The sequence below is a fragment of the Dermacentor andersoni genome, chromosome 4 (genome assembly GCF_023375885.2).
Source record: "Dermacentor andersoni chromosome 4, qqDerAnde1_hic_scaffold, whole genome shotgun sequence".
Classification (NCBI taxonomy): domain Eukaryota; kingdom Metazoa; phylum Arthropoda; class Arachnida; order Ixodida; family Ixodidae; genus Dermacentor; species Dermacentor andersoni.
The window spans coordinates 53,641,361-53,667,284 of record NC_092817.1 but is presented as its reverse complement, the minus strand read 5'-3'; the positions used below and the strand labels follow the sequence as shown (position 1 = coordinate 53,667,284).

General features: G+C 46.4%; 1 protein-coding gene across 2 annotated transcripts in view; it reads right to left on the bottom strand.

The window, feature by feature from the left end:
* The window catches only part of Gycalpha99B (guanylate cyclase 1 soluble subunit alpha 2), a 165,126-nt gene that overhangs the window by 22,760 nt on the left and 116,442 nt on the right, over positions 1-25,924 (bottom strand). For both annotated transcript variants that reach the window (XM_050184343.3, XM_055073773.2), the window contains exons 3-7: positions 21,009-21,079; positions 18,495-18,643; positions 17,165-17,856; positions 11,868-12,189; positions 7,853-8,019 (exon numbers count right to left, since the gene is read on the bottom strand). In XM_050184343.3, coding sequence (XP_050040300.1) covers positions 7,853-8,019; positions 11,868-12,189; positions 17,165-17,856; positions 18,495-18,643; positions 21,009-21,079 — 1,401 coding nt within the window. The remainder of the gene's footprint in view (positions 1-7,852; positions 8,020-11,867; positions 12,190-17,164; positions 17,857-18,494; positions 18,644-21,008; positions 21,080-25,924) is intronic.

Genomic DNA, 25,924 nt, shown 5'->3' with positions numbered 1-25,924 from the left:
TAAACAAGCTTATGAGCTTTATTGTCAAGCGTGCCGAGCGTTACCATAATCGCATTTCCCGCTCGGCATACGTTCCCCGCTAGCGGTTATTCATTTATTTTTATTTTTTTGCTGCCCTCGAAATCAAATATGAACGCCATGCCAAGGGCCCACGAGCAAAAAGCTACTCGAGCACGTCAATCGATAACGACGGTTCGTTTGCCGGCTCCAAAACAAATCTTAACACTCATCTGTCGTGAAGACCCCCTTGGAAACAGTCTCTTCGTAATATCACAGCGAAACGCGCACAGATACTTGGACAAAGTTATATGTACAGCGAACTTAAGCAAATGGCAGTGGCTGAACAATGGGCGTTAGGTTCGTATTTATCCAGCGATACGTCGACATACTCGTAAAACGGGGGAGGAATTGAAAAAAGCTCCCACGCGAGAGCGGCTTATTCATGAACGCTGCGCGGGCGTCAGCATCATTTGCATTGCTCAAAGGCAGAGCGCGTGAGCCAGACCAGACAAATTATTTGTCTCCCCTTCCCGACTCCTCTTTCCTTTTCTTTCTTGTTTCTTTTCAGATGCGCGGGTGCATGGTTGTAAGGTGGCGTCCCGACACCTCAACGCGCCATCCTGAATGCTCCTGGCATGACGCCAATATCGTAGCACGCTCGAACTTCTCGAACATGATTGAAATTCATCCCTAGAGCTGTTGCCTTCCTGTGCGATTTTTTCCTCCTTGTTGTCACATTTTCTTTCTTCTTTTGTCCTTTTCGTTATCCCTCATTAAAAAAGTGCTGTATAAGGTTCTATCCTTTTCATCTTTTCTATGCGCCTGGACGGCAAACAACGCGCTTTTTGATCCCTAGGGTGCGATGTGTTTGTGGCGTTAAAGAACAAACACTAAATCAAACTCATTAATTCGACGCAAACCTAATTACCTTCCCAACGTCTGACGACGCAAGTTCTGCCGGAAACAATGAGCAAATCAGCAGAATCTTTACTCTGAAACTTTGCTCTTGAGCATAAGAGAGAGAAGCAAAAGAAAAGCAGGTATGTTAACCAGTCAAGAGGACGGTTGGCTGTCCTACGCTGGGGAAAGGGAGAAGATGAATATAAATAATAAAGAGAGGGGTAGAGACACGTGTACGGACAGCACTACAGAGTCAAAGGCGCTCGCATAAGACCGACGTTCTCAGAAAGCACAAAAGCACCTTCACTGCCTTCTGAGCCATTGATCGAAAGGGACGGTGTTTTAGTATTGTCTGTCCACTCAGAGGACGATCATGTAGTTTCCTGAATGCGTTAGACATAAATTGTCTTTGTGCTTCAAATTGAGGACAGTGGCACAACAGGTGGTCAACGTTCTCCTCGCAGCCGCAGACTTACACTTGCAGGAATACCAGTCATTCCAATTCATGCCGAATACGCGTTTGTGAAGGCAACTCCCAACCACAACCGACACAGAAGAGACGCTTCGCGTTGATGTATTTCGGCCGGACGTCCGAGTTGCAGCGAAGAGTTTAGTCTGTGCAGTCTGGTTCACCTCGCATGTACGGTATTTAGTGTGCGCGCTAGGATTCGAAGCAGCCTCGCGGTGTCTGTACTTGAGAGAGGAATGGGGATCCAGTGGTCTTCTTGGTTTGACGTCCGAGGTGCCTTATCTACGTCATCATATTCTATGATACCGCAATGGCCTGTTATCTCTTGGAAAGAGATACCATGGCCTTTTTCTCTCAAGTGATGGATAAGATTCACGATTTCGCACGTCTGTTGATCGGGAGTTCCATGTCGGAGAAACGACTGTATACATTGCAGGGCCGGCCTTGAATCGCAGAAGATTGCCCATTTTTCAGGACGATCTGTGTTGATCACATGGAGCAGACCGCGAAGAGCATAAAATTGTTAAAATAACGGCAAAGGCATTACGCCAATTTTTTAATGAACAAGCTTTTAGTTTCTCATGCACGAACTCGGCGACAAACCGGTCTTATCTCTGATTTTTCGAGTCGTCATTGACGTATATAGTTCCGATTGCGAAAATTCAAGGAGGCCCTAGATATAAAGAACGGCAAACGAAATACGTTTAAGGGTGGTGCGATGTAAATTTTTTTTCCAATTGGCGTACAGACGAGATGTTGAATTGAACAAATGAAATTCGTCTGCTAATTCCGGGGGGAATGCAGATTCACCATCCAATACTTAGGACTGCTGCGTGGCTATATTGTGGGTGTTTTTCAAATATGTATATTGTTCTAATAGCACGAATAACTCTGAATAACTGCAACTTTAGTAAACGACGACATGCTTTTTATTAGTATACATTGTAAGATCGTATTCTGCGGCCCTGTTTTCTTTGATGTTGTGCAAGTTATAATCTAAAGCCAGACAATCTATGCTAACCATTGCTTTGCACGTGTACGGTCGGGTCTGTAGAAGTTTCCTTCGTCTATTACACTATTTATTTATTTAATTATTTATTTATTTATTTACTTATTTATTTATTTATTTATTTATTTATTTATTTATTTATTTATTTATTTATTTATTTATTTATTTATTTATTTATGTTAACGTATCAAAGCAACTCCGTGGCTAATAAAGACGCTGTAGTGGAGGGCTCAAGACTGATTTTGACTGTCTGGGGTTCCTTAAGATGCGCCTAAAGGTAAATACACGAGCGTTTTATTCTCGTCATTTCGCCATAAAGTAGCAACATCCCACGACTTGTACACGCAGTGAGGTCTCGAAATAAACGTGCGTTAAGGCAAGCTGTTCTTCCAGTAAGTAATCGAACACATATCCCCACACTCAGTGAGCTGTATCATAGTGTGAGCTGAGTACGAATAAGAAACTAGTGTCACTTATATCCCTACTCTGAGGGTGACATGCGCTGACACGGTTCACTAAGCAGCTCAAAAGGAGTACAGTGCTATCTCATCAATCTCGTTTTCAGCAGGGTCTTTTTTTTTTCGCATAGCGTCGACGTTCTTCTCATTCATTGGCGTTTTTCAATTAGAGAGAGTTTTTCAACTTGGGGCAGAGCGCAGTGCAAGTTGGCTCAAGAGAGAACTGTCTCTCTAGCGCGCGTGTAGCATGGCGGCCTGTGCAAACTGCCTCTGCGGGCCATGACAGCAGGAGCGTCTCGCGAAGCACAAAGGCTGTGAGACAGCTGGCGTGGACGTGCAGCCACTGCGAACGCTGCCGCCGCCGCTCAGTTCTGTTTGCTCGTACCCGCAGAACCCGCCACGCCGCGTATAGAACGAGAAAGAATGGTCGAAATGCGCGCGCATTTCGGCATCACCACGTTCACGTTTACCAAGCACACACGGCAGCCTGTAAGAAGAAGACGAAGGAAAGCCACCGGCGCGCCGCAGATGACGGTGCACGAAGGAAGCGAGCGGACGTGAACGAACCCAGAGATAGGCAAATCGAGGTGCTTGCTTCCACCACGTGTCCCCCCACCCGCTTTTCCCCCTCCCCTGCACACCTCTCCTCTTTCTGCCCGTTCACAGCCTTCGGCATGCGAAGACGAACGTAACCACCACTGACCCTCTTCCTTGCTTATTTTGTTTTATTTTCTTCCTAGAAATCCCTACGACTCGGAATAAGGCAACGCGAAAAAGGAAAGACGCCCAACGACAAATCGGATTTTGGAAGGACTTCCCGTCCCGCGTTCCCGAGGCTTTTCTGCAGTCTTATCGGAATATTTTCCGCTGCAGCGTTACCGGTGTTTTGCTCTGCTTTCTCGGTTTTATATACTGCCCTCGAGCCTTTCTTCGTCCTTTTTTTTCTTTTCGGATTCCTCCTGTAATATTCGTTGGTTTCTACGACGTGAAGCGGCTGGCCGTAGCTTACATAACAAGTTGGGAGACTTGCGCGGCGCGCGAAACGAGCGCCACCACGTGGCGGACTCGGTGCTCGCACGCGCGTGACGCCCGGCGTATGCATGCACGTGCGTTGCCCGCTTTGGGATTCAGGGCACGCAGCGGCCTTCCGTTATCGAGGCGTCGCCCGCCATCGGGCCGGGCCCAGATTCGTATTCCAGTTGTATTATGGAAAGCCAGGAGGTTATTATGCGGCGCGGGGCGAGAAGTGCTTACGCCACTCTTGGAGGAGAGCGGATTAGCTTTTCTTTTCTTTTTATGTGATGTACTTCTAATTTTTTGTTTTGTTTTCGTGCCACAGAACGTAATAAGAATGCACCGTTCGCGTTTCTTTTTCTTTCGGGTACTCGAAGAAGTGATTCTATTTCGAAACTATGCAAATAGCACAGAACTTGCAACAAAGAAAAAGAGGAGAATTCAATTTTTCCCATTTGCTCGTAAGAGTGCTTAGGCTGTACATAAAGCCAGATATTTAAACCCCTTTGAGAACAAATAGTTATACGTCACGTCGCTAAAAGAAAAATGCAAATTAAGAAAATTGTTGGCTCTCCCGTAGCTGAAAGTGGATGTAAGCATGAAATGGCAACGAGCAAAGCAGATTGGTTGGAGATGACACCAGCCACAATCTTAAAATGGATGTGGTGCATGTTCACAGCGGCACACCCCACCACACCACACCACACCACACCATACCATACTGCGCACTGGTCCATATGGACTCTGCCCAGCTAGAAGGAGAAAACCAGCTGAACGCCGCACGACAGGAAGCGAAAGCCGCCAGGGACACAGGGCGCACTGCCCAGCTAGATGAACAATGAACTGAATTCTGGGATTTTACGTGCCGAAACCACGAGTTCATTACGACGCCCGCCGTAGTGGGGGGCTCTGGATTAACTTTGACCACCAGGGTATCTTTAACGCGCCCCTAATACACGGCATACCACCGTTTTTGCATTTCGCCTCCATCGAAATGTGGTCACCACGGCCGGGATTTGATCCCGCGACCTCGTGCTTAGCAGCGCAACACCAGAACCGCTAAGCCACGGCGGCGTGTAGAAGCCCCTGAAGGAGACGCCACGCAGCGTGGCGCCATCTCTCGTGATGACGCAAAACCCACGCCGCGGAGCTCGTGGGCCGCTGGCGTTCAGCGCTCAGCGCCAAAAGATGACACGGAAGTCTATAATTTCCTGTATCTGGCTTTTGAGCGTGGCCATTGGAAAGGACAAATAAAAATTCAGCCTACTAGAAGTTACAGCTTGAGTGATATTGTGAACATTAGGAAGAACTCGGAAGCAATATTTTTGTAACTTGTTTGGGCAGTAACTAGCGTATGTAATGCGCTCCTGTATAAATGGTTGGGGGCCAGAGACCACATTTTTTAAGTTTTGATTGGTTGCCCGGATGATCTCGTTTTGTTCTCGGAACTTCACAGGATGGTCTCGTTTGCATTCCCGGATATTCTCGTTTGAGTGCCCGGATAGCGGCTCTGGCTTTTGGCTCAAGGTCACTTGAAGGTCGCCTGCAAAGGGAGCTAGAAGCATTTCAGCTTAAAAACAAATACATTTTCGCTTTTCTCAAGATAGTTGCTCATTAATAAGGCGACCGCTTGAAGCAGGAAAGCGAGGTTGGAAAGGCAGCGATGGTATACAGATATATATATATATATATATATATATATATATATATATATATATATATATATATATATATATATATATATATATATATATATATATATATTATGGGGTTTTACGCGCCAAAACCACTTTCTGATTATGAGGCACGCCGTTGTGGAGGACTCCGGAAATTTTGACCACCTGGGGTTCTTTAACGTGCACCTAAATCTAAGTACACGGGTGCTTTCGCATTTCGCCCCCATCGAAATGCGGCCGCCGTGGCCGGGATTCGATCCCGCAACCTCGTGCTCAGCAGGTATTCAGAAATCTGATATGTTTCCTATCTTATATGGAAGAAAAGAGATACAGGACAAAGAAAAGAGAGAAGTAGAAAGAACGCAAACCTCGAACCCGAATCTAATGTGGCACGTAGACAGCATAAAACAAAGAAGGATACTCGCAAGCAGATGTCTATTGCGATTACTGTCAATGTAGCCTGACTGTTGGCGGCCAGGACTTATGTAGGACTCTTGTAGAAAAAGCTATTGTTGACCCATGCCTGAGCAAAATGTAGCAATGTTACGCCCAGAGAGGGGCAACTGTTGCAAAAGTGTGGCATATTCAACAGCTCCCTGCGTGTTGCTTTCGGCATGGATGCGTTCGGGACGAGGCCCAACCGAAATTACGGCTGGTTATAAACGACTAGTACGTGAGCTTCATTGGAGTGGAGAGAGCATACGCCCTCTTCCTTCTTCACTTCACTGTAAGGAGCATCTCACTACATAGCAATAACCACAAGGAAAGCTTCCCATAGCAGGATTTTGAGTGGTGTAGACCCAAAGTGCACAAAATCTAACCTTTTTTTTATCTTGGCAGTTATTGGCAGTGCTTGTTGCCAATATAGAAATAAGCCATTTCATGCTGAGAGGAGTAACGAAATAACTCACTTTCGCCTTCTACACAGAATAATATGCTGCTAATGAGATCAGTACCTATATTAATCACTTTTTGCTTCTAAATCACACCAGCCGATATTCGGCAAGTTCATTTTGGTGTTTGGATCGAGCAAGTGGGGAAACTGTCCACTCCACGGACACAAGTGTTGTCCACGCTTTCGTCGGCTCCCGAGTACAGACGTATCCGTAAGCGACACATTGGTGCTGTTGTACTCAGAACTAGGCAGTTCTGTTCCTTCCATGTATATTCGGTGTCCAGGCCCTCAGTTTTTTTCTATTTCTCTTTTTGTCCTTGGTGGTCTTCATCACCGCACTTTCCCCCCTACTGAATCCATCCTGTATGCAACGCGCTCTTGGAAGGAAGTGAGCGTAGCATAGCACTGAACGTCCATCTTTTAACGAACCTTACAAAGAAGTCTTGTCTTTGCATGCCCATGACATTAGATTTCTCTCGGCTGAAAACGAGGATGAGGCACCGTTTTATTCAATCATGTTACTGGACTAACGCAGTGCACGGCAGTCTTAAAATGGCGGTGCATAGCGCTAATGATGATGCATGCCTGGATCAAGAGTACTTCGTCTAGTGCGTACGTTCATTTGTGAGAGCACAAAGAGCCCAATTAGACGTACCTGAATGGCTCCTAAGGGCTAAAGGCGTACTTCATGCGAAAAAAGCAAATTTGAGTTAAACTGTACGAATACAATGACGGGCTATTTATTTTATGTTTCCCGTGTAGAATTATCCTATTTAGGCGGCATCTCCAAAACTGTGTCGTACATAAGCAGCAAAGTCAGAAAAACGAGCGCATGGCCCAGTTGACAGAGTGCCGGAATCAGGAGCGAGCAAGGTCCGGCTCTTCGCCAAGCCAACTGTATGCACAGTATGTGGGTCTCTTTGCTTTCTTACCCATTGTGAAGAATAGTGTTTGACGAGATTGCCCAAGAGCTTAGGTGAAGACGGCTACATACAGGCTATGGGAGTTTTGCGTTGTAATTTAAGCACTAAGCCACAAGAACTGCAACAAAGCGAAACAAAGTCAGCACCGTAGTTATGACAGTAAGAACTCTATGCGGCTGAATAAAACTGCAAAAGAAAGGGAAAATATAATACATATACTTTTAAAACGACAGCTCAATGAATGTTTCAACGATGTAAGCTTACGGAAAAGCAACTCAGAACTAAGAGCAACACTACATGCGAAAACAAATTAATTTACAAGACAATAGCAATATGAACGACGGAGGCAGCAAATATCTGCCCTCTGGCTGCCAAGTCATATTAAAAAAAAGAAAAAGGACAATGACAAAACACATAGTAGTACGGAATGATTCCGATGCGAAGCAATATTAGAGCGCAGTACTTAATAAACAAAACGTCATAAAAAATAAAGATCTAGAGAACCAACCTTGTAGACGTCCAGCTCTCCACAGAACTGGTCAAACTGCGTGTAGAGGGCATTGAGCATATTGATGACCATCATGGGAGTGGCCGTGGAGCAAATGGCCGTGAAGCCCACGATGTCCGAGAACAGCAGCGTCACCTGGTCATGTTGCTGCGCCTCCATTGATTCTCCTGCACAGTGACACCATAATGTGGTAACCAGAACAGATGTGCGTTGTGAGTATCCATGCGCTCTCAGTGGCTGATTTTTTTTTTTTTTAGATATTTAACTAATAGGCGGTTTTCGTACAACTGGCGCTCAGTTTATTTAAAAGAAATAAAGCTGGCGTTATGCAAGGCGTGACGACACTGTTACGATAACGATCCCACAAAAATGAAACAGCGGTTACGCTATCAAACACATCACACGCGTAATAGAAATCATTAATTAGAACAAAATAATTATAAAACGTGCAAACCCTGCATTCGCCGCTAGACAGCTTCGGCGGATGGTTTAAATTTTTCTCCGTAGCGGGGCACTTCGTGCTTTCGCATCAGCTTGTCATTCGCTTTTCGTAGTCATTTCGCTTCCAATCAAATATTGCATCCACATCTTTATTTTCGGCGTTCCTAATCTTTTCGTCCCAAACACACAAAGCTCATTAGAGCGACTGTGTAGGTCGTGTAACTTGTGAACGGAGTCACTAGAAAGACTATATAGGTTGTAGGAGGGAGCTCTTACGTGTCCACGCGTCTTACGACATAGAAGCGTGGATAAGACATTGACGAGTACCATTACCTGACAAACTAGCCAGTGAAGATTCGGGTTCCAGTTACTATTGAATGTCTCTACAACGAACACCTCTACAACGAAATGACCTGTATAATGAAGCATTCATTATGTCCCAGCCGAATTCCTATGTGTCTATATCTATTGTGAGCGCCTTTACAACGAAGACCACCATCACAACGAGTTTGTCTGTACAGTGAGGTAATTTAGGCGTCCCCGACGGCTGATTTGTTATTTTACAACGAGCGTCACGTAGTGGCGCAGTCAGTGCGCTCCGAAGGCGCCACTGAACTACGCTCTGCGCTGCTGCTAACAGCAGCGCTAGCGAGGCTACGAGCCAGCGAGTGTTACAGTCCAGCTGCACTGCTCTAGGAATCGCTCAACACATAGGCTGTTTGTTACAACGCACCAGAGGGTGCGACGTACGACGAATGCGTCGCAGGTGATGACGACGCGATAACATAATCTTAACTGACGACCGACGACGTCATCAGAGCCATCTATGGCGGAAAGGACGCGAGTGTCAGCGAAGACAACAGTGTTGAAGGACTTCTAAACGACCCACAAATTCTGACAGCGACGGAGGTGCGATGGGGGGCTTTCACGATGTGCAACTTTACCTTGTGACTATTCCGCGTTTTTGCCGCGGAGCACGAACTTGCAAGTAAGGTCGACTGCAGTCGCATGTTCCGTCAGACGAAGTGTGCACAAAACAATGAGCGGCTAATTTCACTACCTCTCTCTTGAGGTAATGCTAAATAAATGTTTTTTTTTGTAAAATTCAAAACCGGCACAGTGAGAGACTATGCTGCTCAGCTCAAACCAGTGAGACCAGAGGTCTGGGCCATTCAGTTAGCCGAAGTAGCCGCTCAGAACCAGGGGATCTCGGCCGTCTGCTAGGCGGAGGCAGGCTGCGTCCGCCCTCGTGATTGCTGGCATCAATAAAAGTTGACTCTCTCTCTCGTATTTCTCATCAATCACTCCGTATCTTGCGACAAGCCCCGCATTCGTCTGAAAATCAAATCACCCTCGTCTGCATCCCAGCACACGCCGGCGTTGTCCACCCGCACCTCACCAACCTAGGTTACACACTCCGTAGCACGAGGACTAGTCAACCGTGCCGGAGACGGTGCAGGTGCACCCGCAGGACGCGACCGCCTTACAAGATACAACGACCTTGTGAAGTCATTTTACCTCGCAAGAAGAACCTTCCCCACCCCTCACCGCAAGTTAAACAGGGCACAGGCAACCACCCTTTGCCTGTTACAGACGAATACATACCCCTCCCTCACACGCTATCACACTATAGACATCTACCCGAGCCAGACGTGCAAAGTCTGTAAAACTGAATCGGCAACACTCCACCACATGCTATGGGAGTGCAAACATCAATACCCAGACCTTAATCCCGTGACCCTCTCGTCGAGATGGCACGCCGCCCTGTGCAGCTCCAATCTCGACGACCAATTCTGGGCGACCCAGCAGGCCTACGAAGCGGCGAAAAGGCAAGACCTCGACGTCCCATCGTGGGAGGCCTAGGCCCAGCCGACTGAACTGCTGGTGCTCATTGAAGTTCTCTCTACCTCTCTCTCTCTCTCTCTCTCTCTCTCTCTCTTGTTAAACGTACTTACTGTGCTCTACAAGCGGTACGGTGCGCAATCTCTACAACGAAGTAGTCTGTGTTAAGAAGATTATCGGAAGTCCCAAGCACTTCGTTATAAAGGCTTTTGACTGCGCGTGCAAGGTGTAGTGTAGGCAAAAAATCAGCTGACTGCGTTTCTTCAGTATTAGTCGTTATGAAGAATAACCTTCTCGAGCAGCTAGCTACCCAAGACATGTCACCCAAGTATTAAGCTTGTCTTTCGAGAAAGAGCTAATGTCAATAAAGTATGTTTTCAACCACTTTTCCTTTCATCAAAATTTACATTTGATACCAGCGGATTGGCCCCTCCGACGTCCCTTCGTACGCGACTGTTGCGTCACCCTCAAATAACGACGTACACCTCAGCAAGAATGTACGCTGCAGGATTGTAATGGCTGGTGATCGGCGGGCTCGCTGGAATGTCGCAAGTTTCCGTTGCAGTTTCACTGTGCGGCACCAATTGAACTTGAATGAAAAGGGCTCGTGGCGACGTTACGTGGCATTTTTTATGTTATTCCAGCTTACAGGAAACAAATGTCATGATGTAGATCCAGGAAAGGAGGAAGACGGCCACTATAAACATCAATGAGTTATTGCTGCGGTGGATAGATAGAGCGAGTTCGTGAGAGTAGCTTGTTGGGCTAGTTGGTACATGGTTGTACTAGGAGAATGCCAGCAAACTTGAGAGTAGAAAAAAATCAAGAGGCAGACATAGACAAAGAGACAGGAAGGTGGCTGGACTAACAACTGAACTTCATTCATGAAAATGACGTCTCCCAAGTCCGTACTGAACATGCGCAGGCACAACAAAACAAAAACACGGTCAACACCTTATCTATACACGTCTACAGTTATCAAGAAATAAAGGCTCTTCCTGTTTCTTTGTCTATGTCTGCCTCTTGATTTTCTTTCTACTCTCAAGTTTGCCGGCATTCTCCTAGTACAACAGATAGAGTGAGAAAGGGAAAGGAGTGATAAGGGAAAGGCCAAGAGGTCAACCAGTCTCAGCCCCGGTTAACCTTCTTAACTCTGCACTGGGAATGGGAAAGGAGTGAAACATGAAAAGGAGGAAACTATAGTTCGTGGTGGTGATGGTTCATAGTACCCAAACACCCTACACACAAACGCACACACACACACACGCACACGCACGCACGCACACACACACGCACGCACGCACGCACACACACACGAACACACACACACACATGCGCAAGCGCTCATTGTTGAGTCTCTTGCAATGGAACTATAAGTTGGTGGATCTCAAGAAGCGCCGCAGCGCTTGCATGCCCTCCCACATCGCAGATGCGTGAGACTACAAACCCAGGATCTTTAATTCTGTAAAGGGCCCGTCATCTAAGTTCCCTAAAACAGTCCTGTTACAGCTCTCACTCACCCGGTCTTACTCGACGTGAAGCTTCTCTACTATATCGCCTGAGAATGGGTGTTCTTTACGAACGCCTATTCATTATTAATGGGACATGCGGACAGTGACCATTGTGACACTTGTGGCACAGAAGAAACCCTGAAGCACCATTTTCGTGACTGCCTGTCACACGAAGATTGATAACATGCCCTTCGGGCTATGGCGCGTGAGCGCTCGCTCACCGAGCCACAGTTTCCGCGCCACCCTTGGCGGGAAGATGAGGTGCAGCAGGTCGACGTTCTTCTGCCGCTCCTCTTCTACGGCCAGGTTAGCCTCCTGAATGGAGGCACGTATCTTGTCCATGCGCCGCTTGAGGCCGTCCTGGGCGCGGCTCTGCTCCTCCACGAGCAGAATGTCGCGCGTGGCGTCGTGCACCGGCACGTCCGAGATGTAGAGGCCGCGGCGCAGCATGGCCGACAGGCCGCCGTCCACCACGGGCGAGCCCAGGAAGAGCAGTGCGCGGGACTCCGGACAGTGGACCATCTGGCCCTTGATCTCCATGCCCTGAGAGCGAGACAGAAGGCGCCGGTCAGGCGACGAAGCCGGGGGAAGAAATCCATATGCAGGCTCATTCATTCATTCATTCATTCATTCATTCATTCATTCATTCATTCATTCATTCTACAAAGATTCGATGAACAACCTGAAAGCCTTCCAGATAGTGCACTTATCTAAGCGCAATTACAAAAATAATGAGCCGCAAAATAGGCAGACGGATTGTGCCAAAAAAGTTTCCAAAACTTCTGAAATAAACAATATGACGCAGAACGAATGAATATTGATTTAAACGAGACTAAAGGGTGAAGACAATTTCCTGTTCTTTGTGCGCGTGACCGGTAGTCTCATATGGAATATTTTATTTCCTACACCTAGCGTCTAGAGGAGTGCTGGATAGAAATATGTAATCGTGTTTTTATTTCGTTCAGGACTAAGACAAAGCAAGTAAATGACGGGAAATTTCTCGCGTCCACAGAAAATAGTACCTCAAGTCTTTAGTGGTCATGAAGCGAGGAACGTCATTGTTGCCCGGTTGACGGCTTAATGGCGTTTCTGACTCATGAAAAACTTAGAGCTTACTTCAAGTCCTAACACTGATAGGCTAAAGGCTTTCGTTGAAACATTTATGCAGGTAAATGTGATAATGATTAGCTAAATGCGATTTTGCAATCATTTTCTGTGGAGGCCGAAAATCCTCCGCTATTTGTCTTTTTTCGGAGTGCGAGAATGAAACCACGGTTTCAGATCTCTTCTTGGAACTTCAAAAACTGCCATGTTCAGGCAACTAAGAATTTTCTACAATATCGGCGAAGAGCGAAAAGAAGATAAAACGATCCTCCCTTGGCTTTCTGTCAACTAAAAATTTATCATTTCTTCTCACGCCGGTAGTTTCGCGTTCCTTGTGTCCTATTACCACACATCTCGGTACCACTATTTCACTGCCCCAAATACTCTCATATATAATTTCGTGAACTCTGGTTCGGTTACGTGCACAAAAAAAAAGTCAGCCGTGTTCATAAGACGAGCTAATCATTACATTTATTCTGCATACTTGCAACCGTAGAACATTTCGGAGCATGGTATTTGTGAAAGGAGCAAAATTTTGTCGTTTATTAATTTGTCATGTTATTTGTCGTGTTATTTTCAGAAGTTTCAAGTTTAGTACACACTCTCTTGTGCGACCAATCACACTGCACCTCTGACTTCCATTTACAGTGCCGAACGAGCGTCACTGAAATGTCGATTTTACAGCAGATGCTCAAAAAATTACTTTTTGCACTTGGAAGCCAGAATTATTTCATACTTCTTTCGCTTGTAGAACGTACGCGGAAATGCGCGCATATATTTATTGGAGATTTTCAATCCATCAAGAAAAGTGACTTTCTTTTGCTTTGAATATGGTATTCCTTATAAGAGCTGCGGTATTTAGGAGTCCTTCTTGCAAAAATTTTCAGAACACGCGTTTTACAATGCACCCTTTGTATTTTTTCTTGCTGCGTACGTATGCAACCTTTTCAAGAAATGAAGTGGTGCATATCTGCGCAAGTATTTCTCATATATCAATATATTAGATGCGAAATATATTGGAACAATTAAAGCAACACCCATACTCGCTATAACCAGCACAAGCATAGATCAGTAGTGTGACACATTGCTGAAAGGAAATGTCCTACTGCACAACCTGGAATGGTTTTCGCAGATAATGGAAGCCTTTCCATTTGCCAGCAAAATGTTTTTATAGCTTAAGTAGTGCACGAAATCTACTTTAACAAGTCACCAAACCGCATAGAAGCTTTCACTCTTATCCGCGATGATTAATTGCACTATAGTCGTTGTGTTAACTCTTAACTCTATTCTACGAGGCACAATGTACATGCTACGCCAGTGTGCAAGGGAACACTTAGTCTGTGTTCAAAATTAAAACAGCGATTCTTGTAACCATGTGAGTCAGAACCTCTCATTTCTATTTGCTATCGCTGTGCTTGTACAGAAGAATCCGGCCCATCGAGTTGTGTGCGTACACACAAGAAAAACTCCCGACTTCAAGCGCACATATCGTATTGGTGCACCGTGCACAAACACCGACAGAGAACGGTGAAAGCAAACTAAGAACTGCTGCATTTGCCTGCCAAAAATGTAATACAAAACGTTATTCGTCGCTTGCTGTGCTTGTTTGCACGGCTATTTTCGAGTCCAGCCTATTTTCGCCGGCAAAGGAAATCTACAGGGCTCTGAAAATAGATCACCCTGTCAAGAACTTGCTTCACAAAAAGACACATACATGCACAGACACATGTTGTAAACTAAACGAAGACAAGTGACCTTAATAGGTGTTCGATAATGCTATTACCGTACGAGTACACAACAGACAACAGCGCTCTTTTTCTTTTCTACGAGCAAGTTTTGACTTTAACTTCCGTCTGATGATGCGCACACGCCTCGATTTACCGATAATGATACTCGCCTGAAATAACTTTGGTGCTGACGTTTTCTTAAAGTGCTCCCTGTTTTCGTCAAGGATTTCGCGATGAAATATACAGCTGAAAGCTGCCTTTTAACAACTCCATTCCCTCATTCATCGAAATGGCTGACTTTCCGAAGTGTGACATTTAGTGACTCCAATATAAGGAACTTTAGTAGACGTTCTGACGTCTCCGTTTTTGTGCTTTCCTTTGTTCCTTTTCTTTGAGATTTCTCTGTTTTCTTCTCCTGTGCCCACCCGGCCCACCCTATCATTTAGGTTCAAGAGAGGCGGGCGTTGTGCCCCTTCCGTCGGAAGTTGTCAGCCCATCCAGCGGGCCGTAGAATCCGCCAGAGCTCAAGAGTTCCTGACTGACTGACACCTAGGCGGGGATATTCGCCCAATCCCCAAATAAGTCGCCGGACCATTCAATAAAGTTATTCTTTTTCCTCTTCTTTTGCGTGGAGTATATCTAACTAACATTAATAATAAAAGATAATGAGTCCATACAGTCTTCCCGTTCGCGCGACTGATTTGTACCCTTACACTCTTAAGCGCATCGCGCTGAGCTGATTATACAGGGTGTCCCAGCTTAATTTAGCCAGATTTTAAGAATATGCAAATGCCACCTAGCTGGACAGAACCAAGGTAATGTTGTTAGGCGTCGCTTGGAGATATTCCAATTATTTCTGTCTTCGTTCCGCCTAATTAGATAATTAGACTTAATTAATTATTCAACTTCTCAAATATTATATTTAGATGAAAAGTGTCAATGAGAAAATTGTAAAGCGACATAAAAAACTTCCGATCCAGCTTTCTGTTGCTCAGTATGTGGTACATAAATATGTTTTTCCAAGCGCGAAAGAAGCCCGCAAATACACGCAGAGTGCCTCGAGCAGCCAGTCGTGCGGCAATTTTCCGTGCATTTGCGGAATTCTTTCACTCTCGGAAAAACACTTTTTTGTAACATCTATTGAGCAACAGAAGGCTGTATCGGGAGTATTTCATGTCGCTCTACAATTTTATCCTGGACACTTTTCATCTTATAATATTTTAGAAGTTATTTAATTGATTGATTGATTGATTGATTGATTGATTGATTGATTGATTGATTGATTGATTGATTGATTGATTGATTGATTGATTGATTGATTGATTGATTGATTGATTGATTGATTGATTGATTGATACTACTTATCTAATTAGGAGGAATGAAAAAATAGTTTGAGTAGCTCCAAGCGACTGAAAACAACATTACATTTGCTCTGTCCAGCTAGGTGGCATTTGCATATCTTTAAACTCTGGGACGCCCTGAATCACGAAAGCACAGATTCTAAAAGCAAGGACGTTAGGCCCTATAACGTGAGTATATTCCAATTTGGTTTTGTTCCAATCTCATGACGTCAAATTTACGTAACCGCCAGCGCAAGCATCGGGCGGTGACCCGTAGAGTTGTCTGAACAGTCCAATCAAACGCTCCTCCCGTTTATAGGAGGACACTTTTGTTTGCTTTCAAAACAAACAAAATTGCCTACATTCACCGATTTTTTTTATCTAGTTGACTGACAAGGAGCGAGGAGCACGCTCAAGTGGAGAGGGTTTGAATGGGGCCGAGTCAGCGCAGTGAAAATAGGTAATCAGAAGAGGAGGGCGGTGCCGGCGTCTGCCATTGGTCTGCTTCCCCTTACTTAGTTTGCAGTGACCTGTCGAAAATCACAGAGGCATGATTGCCACTAAGAGTGCCACTAAAACTGATCCTCCGCAAAGAAGAGTTGGCATAGCGATGTCGTATACGTGCAAAAAAGCACGATAACGTTATACTGCTACCCAAAAAGTTTTATTATGAGCCAAATAAGTACATGCCCTCCTCCGGCAGGTGCGAGTAGCCAGTGCCTGAGTGATCGGTGGGCAGCCATCTTATATTCCTTTCGGAACGCGGTAATGTCCGGCTATTCAGAAAAAAAAATCAGTTTTGTTCGGCATAATAGTGCATCTTCAACGCGTATACGTCATTTTGACGCGGTCAGTTTTTGTGGTTTTGTGACGAGAGACAGACGAAGTGGGTGCAGCCAGAAAACTTAGCAGAAGCCTAATGGTGAAAAAGCATCGAATCAGAAATAATTTGTTATTTTTTTCTGTTCCGTGTAATTGTGCATAATCAGCGTCTACACGTCATATCACGGTTTTCGTGACATCGCGGGACAGACAGCCGAAATGGAGCTGGCCCAAAAATGTTTTGACCAAAGCTGCAGGGCTGATTGGAATAAAAATGTTTGGAAGTGATTTACGTTATAGGACCCATTATGTGTGCAGGAAGGGCCCGTATTCACAAACAACTCCTACGATAGAATTGTCAGCAAACGGCAAGTTCTGGGCCATGCTGATGTTGTACATATTTTTAGGGAATGCGGTAAACCAACGAGAAATGGCACTTGCGAACGAAAAGCTTTGCGAGTTCGGCCAGCGATGAAATCGCCTTTGTGACCGACAAGGACACACAGGAGACATCCACTCGCTCACCTTGTACCGTTCGTGCTTGATGGCGTCGTCGCGCACCTGCAGCAGGAACGGCAGGTTGATGTTGGCCACGACGTGGTCGAAGCGCATCTCTATCCGGGGCTCAACGAACGTGAAGAGCGCCGGCAGCGTGCTCGCCCGGCCGCGGCCGCCGAAGAAACGCGCCAGCCCCAAGCCGAGCTGCGTCAGCTTCAGCTGCCGGTCGCACACGAAGTGGAAAGGAAACGCCCGGCAGAAGGTCGCCACCGACACGGCCAGGTCCTCCGGGTTGGCGCTGGCCACGGGCGCGGCCGCCACGCCGCCGGCGGGCGCCGACAGCGACAGCGCCGGGCTCCCCTGCGGCTGCAGGACGAGCGTGGCCTGCTGCGCCTTTGAGCCGGCGACGCTGACGCGCACGTCGAGCCGGAAGAGCTGCGAGGCGAGCCGGCGCAGCGAGCCCGCGAGTAGCCTGAGCAGCGGCTCGCCCCTGGACGCGCACTGGAGCACGAGGCGGCCGTGCTCCTCGCGCACTCCGCTGAGACGGCCGCCCCGCAGAGGCAGGCCGGCGCGCTCGAGGACAACGTGCAGCGACTCGAGGTTGACGAGGAAGTCGGCCAGCGAGCCGCCCAAGAAGCGAAGCGCGTTGCCGTGCCAGTCCAGGGTGGAGGAAGCGTGCGCCTCACCGGCGCTTTCCAGGACGGCGTCCAGGGTGAGGCCTGGCGCCGGGCATGACAATGAACTATATCACTCTGCAGGGGCACTGCTACAACTATGTCTGCTGGAACAACTGCTAACTGCTTGTCGCGTGTTTAAACCCATTTTGTAAGGCGAGAGGCTGTTTTCGCGATAAACAACGGGGTTTCCTCGGCCAAAATAGCGAATCTCTGGCTTGCCATTCCACACTGAGGTAAAAGGAAAAGGAGTGGTACTAAAGCATGGACAGAGATGCTATTTCACAAATCATTATTATATTGTGCGACAGCTATGTTTGCAGTGTATGGAGTGCATTTTAGAAAGCTCTAGTATAGACCGCGGAGCAGTACATTGCCTCTTCCAATGAAGCACATTCACTCCATGTAAAATGAATTTAACACACAGGGAAGCGCATGAGAATTCTCCAACAATAATCCGAATATGAATAAAGGCGTCAATACTGCACAAGATGTGGCCTGTACTCCCTTTGTTCTTAATTTTCTTAAAAGAGTGATTCCGGCAAGAAATCACGTTTGGCAAATATCCCTCATGACTTTACACTCGGCACGATTCAAAATAACGCTGGAAAGAGTGGCGAGTCCTAGCGTTGGTTTCGACATCTCCGCTCGGTTTTGGCAAGGGAATGTGCTAGACTGCTCACCTGTAATGGCGGCCACTTCTTGCGACAACCGCAGTAAGAATTGTTGCTGGGCGTCGCCTTCTTCTACCCCAGCCAGACTGTCATCGTCTCGCAGGTCGTCGTGCAGTAGCGACGCCTCGCGGGCGTTGAGGCCGTCGTCCATTGCCCGCCTGCGAACCAACAGGTTAGTTACGTGCAGTGGGTTTCCTTCGAAAGGGAAGACGTGAGCTATTGCCCCTCCAGACTTATCTGGGATAAGTTTCGATAGTCACATACACACTCGAGAAAAACATATTTTTTATTGGTCAGTTGATACCAGCCCATAGCAACCTGTAGGTGGTCCACTCCAAAACAAGTGTCTGCAGTGATAGTTGTGCTAGAATGTAGAGTTGAAGCGGTGGGCTCTCGGTCAGAGACCAGTGAAAGGTAAAGGTCTAAAACATCCTGAATATTCGCTGGAGGCCATCGGCAGGTCCCAATGGTACTGGGCAGTAGAGCAGAACTTCGTCGGCCCTACTTGTCATACCGTAGGCAGTTACAGTAAAGGCGAGTCATCAAGGCCTGGTTGAGGCACGATGAACCAGTGGCCGAATTCATAAACCTTTTCCTTCACAGGTGAGATTTATGACTTGCCAGCCCCCTTCGCTAATAAAACCTCCTCTGTTTTAACAATACCACCTTCTGTAATATTAATGTGTAATAATAATGCTAGGTGGGGGCCGCAGTATGTGTCTTGTGTCTGGGTTTCCGCCGTAGTTCCCGGACCAAGGTGGAGGCTCTGCATCCTACAACCAGATAAGATGCTTGGTCAGTGATTTTATATTTAAACGTTCTATAATCAAACCATGTTCACTGCGTTCGGTCCAAGCATAATATCCAAGCAGCTAAGCATCGAGCCTTCCGTTTCTTTGACATGTCTTTGCATTTGAAACCTCGACATAAGTTCGCTCTGGAAAGGTTCTCACTTCCGATCAATTACGTTCGAGGTAATTTCGAGGCTGCCTTAATGAAACTCTTCACATATTGAAGATTACAAAATAATGCGCATTGTGTTTCCGCATACAGCTGCCGAAAGAAGCAGCCGCAGCAATTTGTGTGTACGGTCTTGAGTTCTGCGGTCGCGCCATTTTTTCTATGAAAGCAATAATAAAAGAGAGAGATAGGAAGGGGAGAATGCCGGCGTCCTAGTTATTTTGCCCCTATACGTTGTGATCACGAAACTTTTTCTCGTGCATCGGCATATGCGCAATCAAATAAGTTTCACGCGTGCTCTGACTTAAACCGGGCGCGAAACTCGATTTGCTGCCAGCAGCGGCAAAAATAAAACGCGTGACGTCGCCGTCTTTCAAAGGGGGCATCTTCTGTTTTCTTTTCTTTTTTGTCTCGTTACGAGGATAAATATGTGGACAGAGACGGTGATTCCGGCGCAATGGATTTACGCAGGAAGTTAGGTGGTCGTCGCATGAGGGCTGTTTCTTTTTCTTCTCCTTTTTCTTATGGGTAGCAAAAAAACGCGTAATAACTTGAGTGTTTTGTGGAAGTTCTTGCAGCTGTTACTTTCTCCAGGCGTGCTAGCTCCATCGAAACTAAGAATAAATTTTTTTACCCTTTTACTGGAACTGTGGCCCATACAATTTTTCTAATCCTTTATTCGTCGATTTTGCTTTTGATGAGTGACAGTGACAAGTTATTCATGTTTTCATGAATATTATTGCTGTAACTGGTTCATGTATTGAGTTTATTGTAGCTGCTATTTGAGCTAAGGCACATGTGTTTTGTTACTATTTTCCTGTTTGGGAAGTTACCCCTGACTCTATACCCAGATTGGTTAGGATGCGGTCAGCAGGCTATCTCTGTTTTTCCTTTCTGTCTCGGCCGCAATACACGAGCATTACTAGACGCCAGCAATCACAGCAGCAGAAGCAGGCTCCCTTATGGATATCGAACCAAAACACTATGACAACGCATTAGGAAAGTTGCAAAAAGTCGTGAAGGAAATGGGGCCAGGCATTCTTTTGCTTAGTCCGACTCTTTCATGCGGCAACTTTATGTGTGTGATGCGCAAGATAAATTATGTACCACATAACTACTAGCAATGTATCTGCTATGGAAATGACACCTTGTGAATTTAACATGTTCGCACCCTTATACAGACGAAAGAGGGAAGACGGGATGACCACATGAAGATGAGGTATGACAATGACGATGATGTATGACGATGACCATTAGCCATAATGACGGCGATGAATTACGTTGTGGATGCGGGTAAACGAACGGACAGGGAATCAATAATGATTCATTTTGCCCTATTTCGCATCTCTATGCAGGTTGAAGCACGTTCGGCGTTCTTTTCTTTTTTTTTGTACGGTAACATTGGCGCTTTCCCGCACAACGAAATGACTCAAATCTTTCTGATGACACCGTAAAAACCTTTTAGTTTGTCTTAGTAACAGTACACATGAGGACTTCACCTGTTGACAGCTAGTGCTGCGAGTCAAGTAACTCGTTAATTTAGAACATTCTGAATATACTCACACAAGGTCATCCCACAATGCAGGATCTTTATCGGACACCACTTGACGCAGAGCCTTGACCACTGCTGACGGCTGCGAACAAGAACAAAAAAAGCTACGAATGAATAATGATACTAAATGATACTCACAGACTTGTTGCTTAGCGGTAAATGAACATAAGCAAAAGCATTTCTTTTATGTGAACGCAGCAGACAAACTGACAGGCACGCGCACACACACACACACACACACTCAAGCACGCACATGCACACACGTACTCATACGTAGATACACACATACACACACACACACGCACACAAATGTATATATAGAATGACGAAGGTACTACATCGCGGAGCATAGTTTCGCGTCAGCTGTGCTCAATTTCCGACGCGGGAGCCCCTACAGTGAAGTGACAAACAAAATGAAACAACTGAGGCAGTGCGTCTTGCTCATGGTCACTTCGGGATTTCTTATTTGAAATCTGGAACAATTTACTTCTTTTAATGACACTTATTAAGAGTATACGTTTCATATGTTAAGAGCCATATGAGCTAGAACTGACACTTGTTCCTTATCCGTAAGGCAAGCATATAGAAAACAAATATTACAGTATGGCTGCTCAGCAAGTTCGTTGCAGCACCGCTATCTAATTAAGAAGTTCCCTGGTGTCACTCAAATTTTGAAAAATGACGCTGCAGAAAGAAAGTCATTAAGCACAACCTTAAGTAAAGGTGTACAATATTTGAAAACTATTAGGTTTATAATACAGGATTGCTGTTGCAAAAAATAAATAAGCTTTGGATACGTGAGAGCTAAAGGCAGTTCTTGTGGGTACGCAAAATTTTTGATGAGGGCAGTTGCTGCATATGTGTATAATCTTCGAGCAATTATTTTTTATTTTGTTTTCTTGGAACTTCTGATGAACTACGCGCAAGCATCTGTGACGAGGGATTCCACTTTCCCAAGATGGTAATCCGCCATCGCGAGCCAGGCATTAAAAAAGGTAATAAGGCGCTTCGGAAGCTAAGAGTGTCCACCCAAGGTAAAAACCACATGAGACTGCGGCGGTAATTAATCCTCTTTTCGGTCTTTGTACGTTGCATTGTCATAATCACGCAGCGATAACATCTTTCGCTGTTCAAGTATATTTCTTTTTTTACAGTGGCGCTTTTAAAACCTCGCTGGGTTTCTCTTTACGTCCGCAACTTCGCCGAGCTGAGGGAGAGAGAGCTGAGAGAGCGAAAGCAGAGCATAAAACTAGCATCGTGCAGCATAGCGACGCACCGAGGGTGGGTGGAGCCTTGCGGGGGAGAAGGAGCGGAGCGCACGCGATCGAGCGAGTAACGCGGCCCGGATGCGTGCCCTCTCCTGTAGTGCGTGAGGCAGGACACTCAGGCAAGGGAGGAGGGGCATTCTTCTCCGGCGGCTGCTAGGATGCCTCGCCCGCCGCTCCCTACAGAGTGGAGACAACCGCGACGTCTACTACGGCGTTGACCACGCAGAGGAGGCGCTGGCCACGCGAATTGCGGACACCATAGTAGCCGCCTTTGGCGGGCGCCGTAGGGACGCGTTGCCGGCGTTCGTGCGTCTTGTGTGCGGTTTGGCACTACTTTACTGGCCTTCCCCCAGCTCCACTGGTCTCTGGCGTTTGCGATAGCAGAACCACGTATATTTTTTTTTTTTGCCCTTACCCTACACACAGTCATGCTGACTACTGACTTGTTTCGTGGTGCGCGGGGAGAAATTAAAGATGAACGCATTAATCAGTTGGATGCAGATATAGCTCTCTGTCACGGCCTTCTTATCCTTACTATCGTGATCTTTATTGTCACTTTTCTATTCATTTTAAATATTCGCCTAAGTTATTCCTTTCTGTAGAGCAGAGAAAAACTAAGTAGGCCGAGGTATCTTTTCACCAGAATTTGCCCCCAAGTAAGAGGACAGACCATGGAAAAGCAAATTTATTACGAGTTAGAACAGAACAATCTTAAATGTTATACATACATGTGCACGGGCGCGAATGTAAGTGTGCGTGTACATGTGCGTGTGAGCGTGTTTGAAGTAGTACTCAGTTTAGAAACCGATGGCGTAGGCGAGGTCTAACACAGAAGTGAAGCCAATATGAAGGTCGATGTCGTAAGCACAAAGAGAGTCAACGAGGTAAAGTGATGTGGACATTAGTCAAACTGCAATGTGATTTTATTTTGCTTTTTTTTATTATTCTATGCACAAGAACATATATAGCAAAGTGAGATAGCATTTTCAAAGAGTGGCCGGTTCTATAAGGATTAAAGAAGGGTTGAGGAACATCCGGTTAGGTTTCGCGTAGGCACGTTGGGCGAACTGGAATGTTCAAGACATACTGCAAGTTGCTGTCAGACTGAACTAGGTTCACGCGACCCTAGGATGGCGTATTTGTCAAGGTGAGAGTCAGTCGAGTAGTGGTCTGTTATTTTGAGGCTATTCCCAGTCGGAAGAGGGATTATTCAAATCACCAAAACCGCACTGAGCGTGCCCCTTTTGACTCCCATATTTGGGAAATAAAAGCAAAGTGTCGGAGTCCACGAGCTGTGCGTCAATGTAATCTATGTCTTAGAGATATCTTTAGGTCTAACATATTTAAGGGAAACCAAGCAGGATGGTCATTAACCCTTCTTTAACATGTCTGTAACCAGCGACTTTACGCAATTGCTAACTCACATTACACATTGACTAATGTCCAATCTGCCCTCATAGCGACATCAGTTTGGTACGTTAACTCTCTTCGCTTGCTAGATCGACTTTCCTGTCGACTTCACTTTTGTCTTAGAACGCGCCTACAGTTTCGCTTTCGATACTCAGTACGACTTTAAACATGTACACGACCACGTGTGCACGTAACAGACTCGCACCCGCAGGCACTCACACACCCTCAATTGCATGAGGGTGTGTATGAGGGCTCCCTAGCACAGAATAGAGTCACTGTATATGGCTTTCGTCGGGAGCCATAAGCATATTCACAACTCTGGTGCCGAGTATATTACAGTGCGGCTCTTCGAGTGGAGAGAAAGTTGTGCTATTTTTATAACGTTCATGAAAGGATGAGTAGTTTCGTCAGAAACAAACGTTCACTTCAATGTACTTGACTAGACGCGACGAGTTGGGGGTCACTGAACATTCACCCAGAAATTACTATGGAGAGCTGCCTTCCGCTATCTCGAGAAGATGGGAAGTGTCCAGTGAAGGAACGTTCAAGAATATACGGAGGCTGGCCACTTGACAATAGAGGCAAATTTTCCTTTTGCCCAGAATTAATAAAGGAATATAATAATTATAAAGAAAAGGCTACTCGCTACGAGGACCGCAAGTCTAGCACAAAGCGATCTAAGAAAAGTAAACGAAGTCTCGATGTATTCTGAGATAAGCAGAAACCAATAGATACAAGAGTCGGAGACAGGTTGCACTGTATAATGTAAAATGTGTCCCAAGGAACTGATGAGGCATATGAGCTGGCCATGGGGTGTGATATGTACGGGCACACAGACTAGGATGAGGCACGGCAGATGAGATATGATAAGACACGCATACGGTTAGAAGAGGTGAAAGCGGGTAGCACAGTTAAAAACACGCATGAGAATGATGCGCATATGATCGCATAAACGCACGTGGCAATACTGTACCGACATCACTGTCGCGCGGCTCTGCTAGAGTATTTTCCGCGTCACCGCTGCGTACGGCGAGGCACGTCTTCCACGTATATGCGCCGCACATGCGTGGGATGCACATGTATATAACCAGTGTGGGATGTGCATATAAACGGCCTGCGTGCCCCCGTGATCCACTGCTCGCCATACGCCATACGGACCGCCAGGACGGCTGTGACTACGGTCGAATGCGCCCGTTTCTTCGCGCAATTTCAAGAAGACTTAAACCAACTCTTGCACCAAATTTTGGGATTCGGTGTCCTGCGCCGATGCTCGAATTCTATACACGCGCATATGACGTCGTAGAAATCTGTGACGTAACGAATATCAGGCGGCCGAGCACGAAGGCAATTCGTCCTTTGCGTCCTATTCGGAATGCCTATAGCCTGCACTCAAAAAATACGGACCTATACGCAATTTCGAAAATCTGGTGTAACAAGTTTTTTTGTTTGTTATTGTTCCTCTGATCAGATGCCTCTGTTCGAGAGGCTTCACGAATCCCGCTCCTGACTAATTCACGCCGGCCACAACGCCGCTAGATTTTACAATGAGACACCCCCCCGTTCGATGACGTTTCTTTGACGCACTTACACGCGGCGCCGGCGCCGGCGCTGGCTTCGCCGAGAAGCTAACTTGGAGCGACGGCGGCCGCTCTACATAGCGGGCGAGTCGTGCAGCACGCTTGGAATGCGAGTCTGCCGGCTCACGGGTTGTGCGCATAGCGCATGCCTAGGCGCGCGCGTGCACGTACACTCGGTTCTGCGCCGCCGGCGCAGAATGCGCGCCGAGGCTTGTCGGAATGTCGCGCAGGGCGCGTACAAAAGCCGCATCCCCGCGAGAGCAGCGATCAATTTTCGTAGAGCTCGGCTGCGAAGGTTTGGGAGGGGAGGACGCAAACGGAGACAATGTGAGACGCGAGCTGTTGATACACGGTGAGGAAACACAGTGTGGCCGCGCTAGTGTAACAATTACAATTAGGTGTAATAAACGTAATAAACTACACTTTGCTTGGCACGTGTCGCTAGATGCAGGCTGAAACCGGAGTCAGAAATGAGGGAAAGTCGACGAGTAATGGAGCTGCGCAGTCCGGGAAGTTCTAGTTATAAAGAAAGGACAGAATGGAAGCCAACAACTAGGGATAGGGAAAGGCAATGATTCGAGGAGAGCATTAGGCAACCACGCTCTACAGACTGCAAGCACGTGAGAGAGAAAAAGGAGGAAAGACACGATTCTCAAAGTCTGCTATTTCTGT